The sequence below is a fragment of the Sarcophilus harrisii genome, chromosome 3, assembly GCF_902635505.1.
Source record: "Sarcophilus harrisii chromosome 3, mSarHar1.11, whole genome shotgun sequence".
Classification (NCBI taxonomy): domain Eukaryota; kingdom Metazoa; phylum Chordata; class Mammalia; order Dasyuromorphia; family Dasyuridae; genus Sarcophilus; species Sarcophilus harrisii.
In genome coordinates, this window is record NC_045428.1 from 262,828,429 (window position 1) to 262,838,736 (window position 10,308).

At 36.0% G+C, this 10,308-nt stretch overlaps 1 protein-coding gene across 1 annotated transcript; it reads left to right on the forward strand.

Moving 5' to 3' along the window:
- Positions 1-5,084: 5,084 nt before the first annotated feature.
- Positions 5,085-8,685, forward strand: NR0B1 (nuclear receptor subfamily 0 group B member 1). The gene is made up of 2 exons (XM_031959458.1): positions 5,085-6,052; positions 8,095-8,685. Exons 1-2 carry the CDS (start codon positions 5,347-5,349, stop codon positions 8,337-8,339), a joined length of 951 nt encoding a protein of 316 aa, XP_031815318.1. The 5' UTR covers positions 5,085-5,346; the 3' UTR covers positions 8,340-8,685.
- Positions 8,686-10,308: the final 1,623 nt, after the last annotated feature.

The following is a 10,308-nucleotide window of genomic DNA, read 5'->3' on the forward strand; positions in this document are numbered from 1 at the left end:
TTTAGCTTTATTATTTCCCCCAATGTTGCCATAGGGCCAGTTATCCCTGTTATAACACTATGGATATTATACATACTTGGCTCTTCCTTTATTACTAACTATATGCATCTTTTTTATTTGAAATAAGTTTTTGATATGTAATACAATTTAAAATACAATTACAAATACAAAATTTCAAATAATGAATCTGCCTCTAAAAGGCATTGTAATTATTCAGACACAAAGTTCTGTTTGCTTATACTATGAAGCTGAGGCATTATTTGCTGGCATTTTTTCATAAGTGTTTGTGTAGACATCTTTCCTGAGAAGGAAATAGTTTGTCAATTGCTTGAGGATAGGGTCTGTGCCATGGCAATCTCTGTCCCCAGAAACTAACAAACAACTTTGCATGAACTTTTGCATGGTTACACATAGTAGATACTTCACAAATGATTGTGAAATTGACAGAACACAGAAATTCCTATAATTAAAAGAATTTGATTTGAAAAATATTATTGCATTGAAAAAATATGATTTTATTGATAGGAACTACAACTTATAACAGGCATACACTTTTTAAATTCTTGGTATAACACAAGATGAATCATAATCCTGTAAATTACTTTTTTTTATAAAAAGTAAGAATATCTTTTGGAAGACATACCTTGATGGATTCATTGGTTTAATTAATAATTTTGAACTGACCAGTCAAATTTAGTTTTATAATTCATCAATTCTGTACAACAATTGGTCATTTTAAGTTGTCCCTAAAGAGGTTGATTCAATCAAACCCGGATTGACATCTTTTTTTTTTTTTTTTTTTTTTTTTTTTTGTAATTGAGTTGACTGGTTGTCTGAATTAGGTAATTGTTTTACCTACTACTTAGACACCATTTTAAACTATACCTGGGAGCCAAGAATTGTAATTCAGTTCAGCTGGAAGTTGATTAGCTTTTCAGTATCTTATTTGAAAGAAATAGCTAGTGACAATCATGTGTAATCTTTAATTAATAGAGCTAACAGTTTTTTATTCTTTTAGGAACACTATATCCAAATATTTGTATAGGTATATACACATACACTCATATATATACATACACACATATATATATATATATATACATATATACAAAAGGACTTGTATATGTGTATATATACATAAATATGTATAAACACACATATAAAATCAATATATATTATATTTTATGCATATGATATATAGTTATCATATGATATGTGATATATATTATATATATATTTACATCTCTATATCTTATATATATTTAAAGATTTTAGTTATTTTTTATCTAGGAAAGTTATATTTATTGTCTCATTCTTTTTATCAATCACAATTATATTACATGAAAGAAAATGTAATATAAAGTATAGAGGACATGTCATCAGGATGACCTTTCTGTTTCTTGAGACATTAGTTTTATGGACTTGGACGAATTACTTCTCTATGCTCCAGACATGTTTCTCAAACTTTGTCACAAAGAAGTTGCTCATCTACATCAAAAAAGAGACTTTTCATACTTCAAATTTCCCATACCAATGAAAAAATGGTTATGACAAAAAACCTCCTATTCTACAATAATGCTTATCTAAATTTTTATCTTGCAAAGTAAGGGAAACTGTTTCAACAGTTTGTCACCAGTTCACTCAAATAAGTGAATTGTGAAATACACACACACGCACACACACACACTTCACATATAGACATTTATATATATATATGTGTGTGTGTGTGTGTGTGCATCCATGTGTTTATATATGCATTCAATAATCCACATATATGCATGCATATACATCCATAAAACTGTATATATGTATGTATAAAAATTCAGATCATGTTTCTGGCCATTATACCTTTGCAGGTAGGGAGAAACTTACTGTGCAAAGGTCAGTTTTACAATGTTTCCTCAGCTCCATTTCCACCTGTCCTTCAGTCCTGTATCCTTCAGTGAAAATTGCATTATTTTTAAGTTGAAGGTTGTTCTCGGGCAGGCAGGCAGGCAGGCAGGCTCTTCACCCACCCCTATTTGAAACAGATAATGGATTCTGCACAGGTTTCAGACTGGCCAAGGTCATTGCACATATAAGCTTCAAGGAATGAGTCAGTGCAAATATCCAAATTGCAGTTGTGGCCAAACTCAGGTGACGACAAGCATTGTTGATGAGTGCCCTCTTGTCTAGGCTTGACAGTGGCCTGATGACACCAAACAAATCAAATGAACAGAAGTCACTGTCTGGCTGGGAAGGTTATGTCTTCACTAGAAGTAGAGCAATGAAAGAGGCTTGCATCCAGACATGTCAATCCCTGGACCCCTCTGTTTATCCCTAAAGCAAGATATTAGTCTGTTTTTGCTTCACAAATACAGGTTCTGTCCATTTGTACAGGAAAATGAGTGAAAAATTAAAACCAGAGACATTTTCTCTAAGGAAAAAAGAATAACTAGGTATAATGTTTTGGCCTTTTTTCCGGCCGAAGAGTGGCTCTTTGCATTGACTAAGAGAATCTTGATAGGAAGAGTTAGTAACAAGATGGGATAGCTTGCCCTCTTTTGAAGGACAAATAAAGTATATTTCATTAAAAATAGTCACATTGAAGGAGCAAGTAAAAGTCCTTCAGAATTGTCAGAGGAGAAAAAGCAAATAGCTAAAATATTAGTTAAAAGAATCTGTCCCTTAGAATAAACAATGCTTTTGCCAAAATGTTATAAGCATACAGTAATTGGCTTTAGACTAGAGTATATATCTAAGCAATAATATATGCAAGAAAATGACCATCTCATAAGTTAATTAAGGGAGGTGACATGTGAAAGATTTTATATTGTCATGTCTGTTTTATTTTTAATATGGATTACAAGAAAGAATTGGGTCCTGAAGAATATGTTATCAAGGTGGTGCTCCAAGAGCAATAGTCAAATGTTGGGAGTAATACTAGGGTGGGGTAGAGTGGGGTAACAATCAATAAAAAAAGAGTTTTGGTCTCTTTAGAAATTAAAGGGGGAAAAAGGAATCCTCCAACAGAAATAATTCTATATTGCTGGAAGTTATTCATCATCAAAAGATCTAAATTGGGAGAAATTCATCCTATTAATCTGTTCTTTCAAGACAGAATAAAATGAGATGAAATGACCTTAAGAATATATGACTAAGTCAATTTATATAAGATCAAGATGCTGATAGAAGCCATTATAGAAGTTACGGAGAGAAATGGATTGTGAAAATCAGCAAGGGGGAACCATTGTCACATTTGGGAACATTCAGGAAAGACCTTCTACATAGATAGTACTGGGTAATAAATAGAACCCTGAATTTGGAATCTGTGGTTGGATAATCTTGGGTGAGCAACATAACCTTTCTGGACCTCAGTTTTTTTCACCTGTAAACTAAGGGGGTGTTGAACAAGAAGATCTCAAAGGTCGCTTCCAACTCCCAATCCTGTAGGTTTGTTTACTCTGATCTTTCTGCAATGTCTGGTGAATATCCCTTATCTTTCAGCAATGTGTACCTTTTCCAGGATGCATTTGCTGCTTCAAGTACATATTTTAAATGTTTATAAAAATGTAATTTGATGATGTAAGAGGATAGAAAGGCAAGAGATTTGACAAGGCAAGAGTGAGAACCAGATTCAAGAAATAAATCTATGTTAAACTATTTAGATAAAATACAAACTGTGAACAAAAGCCATGTATACTATCTTGCCTGAATGTCTTGTTAAAAGTATTAGTAAAAGCCATACTAAGTTTTCTAGAGATTTTCTTTGCATTGAGTTTGCCTATTATATCATAGTGAACTTTTATAGCACAAAGTCAAATGAATGGATATGTAAGGAAAGGGTGTAATAATATTTTGAAACATATGGTAAATATGGCAAACAAAAAGCATTATAAGATAATATTAACAACATATATAAATATTTTTATCAAGCTACAGGGATTCACTGGTTACAGCCCAGAATGAAGTTAGGAATCGAAAGCAAAAGGACTACTTTACAATTAAGAAAACATTCTATTTGTTCTATTCTCCAAGAATGGTTATCATATTCTTAGCCAATGGGTGACACAAAGCTAGGGGAGTTTGTTCCTCCTTTGTAGCAGAAAAAGAAAACTCTCCCACCAAAGTTTGAAGTACTTTAGGGATATTCTGATTAACTTTACACTATTCCTCTCCCGATGCTCTCTATTCCCTGCCTCCTCCCTCCATCTATTTGCCATTTAGTAACTGCTGCTCTGTTTCTAACTCAACTTCTCTCCTAATTGTTCTGTACATTAGGGCACTAAGAAAGGGAAAGCAATTCAGTACTCTTACTATATTTATGGATGGTTGTCTTTCTTTTCTCAGCTCGGTGGGTCTGGGGTCTAAGCCCAAGAGGCTATGGTAATCCTGGTAAAATTGGGTAAGACCTGTCGGGGTGCAGGTGATTCTCTACTTACAAACTCCCTACCAGGATAGCAAAATAATGTAGTTTAAATAGATCAAAGTCTAGACTCTAGGCAGTTACTGGAGGTGAGGTGTTCTGGTGTAATCCTTTCTTAACATTTGCTGTGCGACTCTTTCTTTTCTTTCTTCCTTTCTTTTTTTAAAGTAATCTTAATTATATTTTTTCACAGGTTTTATTTCCAGCTCTGTTAGCAAATCTGCTGAAGGTCATCAAATTAGTCATTGAGACGTGTTTCCTTATCACTCCTAAATCCAGGAATTCAACCTATCTGATAAGATAATTCTAAAAGGAGGTAAAGGGAGAAAAATCCTGGGAAAGAAGCGGGAAGTCTTAATATTTGGTATGGGCAGTGATTTTTGATAATCACCCTGAAATATATTTAAGGAAATTGGATCTGTTTACTTTCTTTTACAGCAGTAGTACCCTTCTCTTCTTCCCCTTCTTTCCCAGATCTCTAAGAGGGTCAAACTCAATGCCACGGCAGAAAGCCAGGGCTTGCAACAGTTTGCAAGCTCCCTCTAGCTTCCGTCGTCCCTCTCCCTCTGGCCTCTCCTCTGGCTGTAGCCAAGTGCAGGGAAGTGTGTGTGTGTGTGTGTGTGTGTGTGTGTGTGAGCGCGCGCGCGCCCACGCTTCTGTTTCTCTCCATTTTTCTGCCATTGAACAGTGTCTGCCCCGCTTTGAACTGCCAGAGGCAGCGTGGGTCCAAGCTCCGGACTGAGCTGGTCGCTTTTCTCCTCCCCCCTTCCTCCCCTCCCCCTTTCCTAAATACACACCAGCGCCTGCGTGCATTCGCTCTATAAATAAGTAAAGGCCAGGGCAGCGGGCGAGCAGTGTAGTTGCTGTCTGGCTGGGCAGGCAGAGGTTGGGCAGGCAGAAGAGCCGCTCGCGCGCTGCCCAGCTGTCCTCCAAACCACAGCATGGCTTGCTTGGACAGATGCCGCTGCTGCACTGACAACAGGCGTCATAGCAGCATCCTTTATAGCATCTTAAAGAGCGAGGAGCAGAAGAGGGAGATCCAGGAGCAGGAGCAGCAAGAGCAACAGGAGCAGCAGCAGCAGCAGCAGCAGCAGCAGCAACAGGAGCAACAGGAAGAGCAGAAGCAGCAACAGCAGCAGCAGCCACCGCCGCCGCTGGGACGGCCGCAGAGGCTGGGGCAGGGCTGCTCCTGTGGCTCCCAGCGTAGGGTGGCCCTGAAGAGCCCTCAGGTAGCCTGCAAGGCTGCCTCTGCTGTGCTGGTGAAGACACTACGCTTTGTGAAGAATGTGCCCTGCTTTCAGGAGCTGCCCCTGGACGAACAGCTGGTGCTAGTCCGAAGCTGCTGGGCACCGTTGTTAGTTCTTGGGCTGGCCCAGGACCGAGTGCACTTCGAAACCGTGGAGACCTCGGAGCCCAGCATGCTTCAAAAGATACTGACCACCAGGCGGCGGGAACCCGATGACCGGGAGCCACAGCTATCTTCGTCCCCTCCTGCCCTTCCCGAGCCCCTGGCTCTGACTGACCCTTTGCAGCCACCCTCTGCCGCCCAAGTCCAGGCTATCAAAGGTTTTCTGACGAAGTGCTGGAGCCTGGACATCAGCACCAAGGAGTACGCCTATCTTAAGGGGACTGTGCTCTTCAATCCGGGTAAGGGAGCCGGATCTTTGTCAAGAAGAGGGCACTGGCTCTCTTATCTTTTTCCCTCTGCTCAAAAAAGTACTTTGGCTCCCCGACATGAGTTGGGAAGAATGTTGAGGAAGTGGAGATGGGTGTCTAAGGGCTTTGATTTAGGGAAAGTTAGCCTTGCAGAATTTAACACCTGGGCTAAGTTGTCAAATAGAACCTGAAGAGGTTTTGTTTAGCGTGTACTTAAACTTTTTACTTTGGTTTATATTTTCAAATGCCAATTATTGGAGGAGGGGGGGGAGAGAAAGATGAAAGGAGAGCGATATTTGATTTCCTGCCATCTTTTCCTTTTGCTCATTCACTTTTAAACCAAGCAGTGCTCCAAATTTTAATTAATTTTGGGGTTTTGCTTACAAATTCTCACAACTCCCTCACCTCAGTTCACTTCTGTTGCTAATTCTGTGTCCCCTTGTTCCTAAGAGTCGCCTGAATTTTTACTTTTTAAGTTTTCAGAAGACAGTATTAGCCATTCCAAATTGTCCACCAATGACAAAATTAAGTGTTGTAATAAAGAACAGAATCGGCTAGTTGTGATGAAGGTCTGTTATCTTCTTCACATCTTGACTTTCCTAGGGAGTTAATGCAGAAGGGAAGTTCTCAAGCTGCTCCACTTGGGTTTTCTTCTTAACCTCTTTTCAGAAGTTGGCTGGCAAAGGCTGGAGAAGACTTCGGACTGTACAGTCCCTGCTTACTGGGGAGAGTATCTGCTCAGAGCAGGCATCTTCTCCTAATTGAGCCACCATCCAAAGCAGTGCTTTCTGAAAGGAGGTCAGAGAGGGAAAAGAGAAGTTTCAGGTGTTTAATATTTCTCTACCCTGATTCTTTTTGACATGTATTCTTTCTTTGTCCTTGATTTGCTCGAACTTGATCTCTTCCTCAACTGGTCTTATGATCCTAGCAAGTCATTTAATTTCTTTTCTCATTTGTTAAACGTATGAGCTGGACTAATGGTCCCTCTAAACTATAAATTTGTCAATTTGGAAAAGAAAACTCTATTAAAAACAACTTTTGAATTGTTTTGTTACTTTTCAATTCAGAAAAAATTAGATAATAAAGTGTTGAAAAGTAATTCCATATTTTAGATTAGCATTTAATTGGATTTAATTTAATTTGATCAGATTTAAAGAAGTCAGATTATTGACAAATAAATAGAATAGAAAACATCACCCATTATTGTGATACTGTCATCATAAGACGTTATTAATTTTAAAAATGGTTCATATGAAAGTAAATTTTCATAACCTCTTAAAACTTTTCAAGTTTTTAAAAAGTCTATCTTTTTAAAAACTTGAATTGTTATCAGTTGCCTGATTCAAATAGTACATGGAAGAGAAGTTGTTCTTCTATTGGTGTATCTTCCTTTATAGATTAAGTTGAGAGATTCCATGGTGCATAGAGTAGGAGTTAGAAAACTTGAAGCCATTTTCGAATATGAACAAGCCAGTGTGAACCTGAGCAAATTTCTTCTTAATCCCTACTCTGAATTTTATTTTCCTTGAATGTAAATAGGAAATAATCATACTTATGCTACTTCCCTTACAAGTTTGTCTCAAGGAAAGCATTTTGAAATGTAATCTGTAGTTATTAGGATACTTATTGAACTGGAAAAGTAACTCACTAAAACAACTTATAATTGAATATGAACAAATAGATACCTAGAAAAATGTGCCTACTATTCACCAGTTAAATTAGGCATTGTATGGCTTTAATGTGAGTGACTATATAAGATTAGTGAATATTATCTAAGAAACTTTTTATAGTAACCTTCCTTGAAGTATACTATAAATTTGTCCCTTCTTAAAGCTGAGTATGTGTACATGTGTGCATATGTATTTATATGTATATGTGCATTGCTATATTCATTAAGAAAATCAATGAAAGTATAATGTTTAGGTTGCTAATTAATTGGAACTATAGGGATAGGTAGATGCATTCTGATATATTTAGCAAAGATGACTTGATTAGTTTATGAACAAAGAAGTTTCACTGCTTTTCTCTTCCAGACCTCCCAGGGCTGCACTGTGTTCAGTACATCCAGGGACTTCAGAGGGAAGCACAGCAAGCTTTAAATGAACACATCAGGATGCTTCACAGAGGGCACCAGGCCAGATTTGCCAAGCTGAATGTTGCTCTTTCCCTGCTGAGATCCATTAATGCTAATGTCATTGCTGAACTTTTTTTTAGACCCATCATTGGTACAGTAAATATGGATGATATGCTATTGGAGATGCTCTGTGCAAAGTTATAAAAGCATGCAGAATATAAAAATAAGTTTCAACCTAAAGGAAATGATGGAGCAGAATTAGTGTAAAATATTGTAAAATAAACTAACTTATTATTTTTAAAAGCATAGTATTTTTGTATTCAATAATAAACTATTCTTCCAGTTCTATTTTTAAAAATCCTTGTTCACAGAATATTTTAATAGTAGAAGAAAGCTTACTTCCAAATCAGACATTTAAACCTTTTGTGATAAGACTTTTATAATTATACCAATAAGGTACTTTCCCAAACTAAAAGCATACAATCCTTTGAATTAGCTAAAATTGAATTTTTAATGCTGTTATAATTAACTTTTTACATGTTAAAACACTAAATTGATTTTTAAAATTCTTTGAAAGTTTGGCAAAATTTGAAAAATGTTATGAAAAAATAGCTACCTAAAAAGGTCTAATGTAATATTATTATTGCCAATACTTAAATTTTTGATGGTAGAGGGCTTCCTATATCTGCTTTGGGTTGGAGTTGGTAAGCAATAGCTACGCTGCAGATAGCAATTAGTTGGTTAGAGTTAAATTCTTTTGGCACTGTAATGATGCCATCGAGTGATGATCAGGTCTTTGGATATGACTTTTAATATAGATGGTTAATAGTAGACAAAAGAAAGAAATAAAATGGAAAATATAAACACTAAGAGAGAGGGACAGAAGCTGGGAGAAATCTAGGAAAGCTGGGGAGAGGGGAGGAGAGCAATGTTAAGAAATATTGAGATGGAAATATCTATTGGCTTTGACATTTGTGCTCTAATCTGATTTTTGAAATAGAGGAAAATCTTTCCCCCGCTCACTGTTAACTTTAATAGTAAGTAGTATTAGTGCTACTTAATTGCAAGTATATACCAAAATTATGCTTTGATACTTTATCATGTTATGAAGGTAACCAGTTTAGACTATGCTATGTCATTAAAGCAAAAAATCTAGCATATTTTAGCAAGTTGGATTTTTAGAAGAACTAGAGCATGGGTTGGTATTATGACATATGAAGACCAACCTAAGTAAATAGTGAGGATCATCATCCAATGTTTGTCCATTGGTAATGATGAAAAAGCAATCAAAGTTATAAATAAAAACCTAAAATGGCCCTTGATCCTTTGGGACCCCTTATGTTATATAAAGGTGGTTTTGGAAAATGAGATAGGTGATACAAAGAATTATTTGCTTTTTAGTATAGCTACAAACATTAAATATTATTTCCTAATTTGAAATCTTTGCCCAACAGCAGCTGACATAATACTAGACAATATGAACCCATATTTGTCTTTGTTTTTATTTTTTATTTTTTTGCTAAAATGAAAGCTAGAAGATGTAAAGAGGTCTTAGTTAAGTAAAAAGATAACTTTTAGGTTCATTGGTAGAATTTATTTCATTTTGAGCCTAAGGGCAATGTGAAATGCAATTTCATGAAAACAAAACAAAACAAAACACAATTAGGTATTCTGGCCTTTCAGTATTTACAATGAATATAAGATCAATTTGAATTATCAATATGATCATATTGATCAATATGATCAATTTTTATATCAATATGAAAATGATTGGTGTTATTCACCTAAATTCCTTGCAGAAAAGGAGGGAAATTCTATAAAGAATTTGACAAGATCTATTGAACTGTGTCAAGAAACCCTGACATTCATTATTTCAATTGTGGATGAGGGCATGGAGAAGAAAAATGATGGAAATGTATTCACAATTAATAGATAAAAGAGGTAAATGTCTGAAGACTCTCTCTCTCTCTCTCTCTCTCTCTCTCTCTCTATATATATATATATATATATATATATATATATATTATATACACACACATATGTGTGAATACACACTCATACACACATACAGACATCTGACATGGTACATGATGGATTCTGTTTTCAAGAAGAAAGTCTTAAGTGTGCTAGAGAAGGAAATACGGATTTCATCATAAAAATAAGACTATCTTAG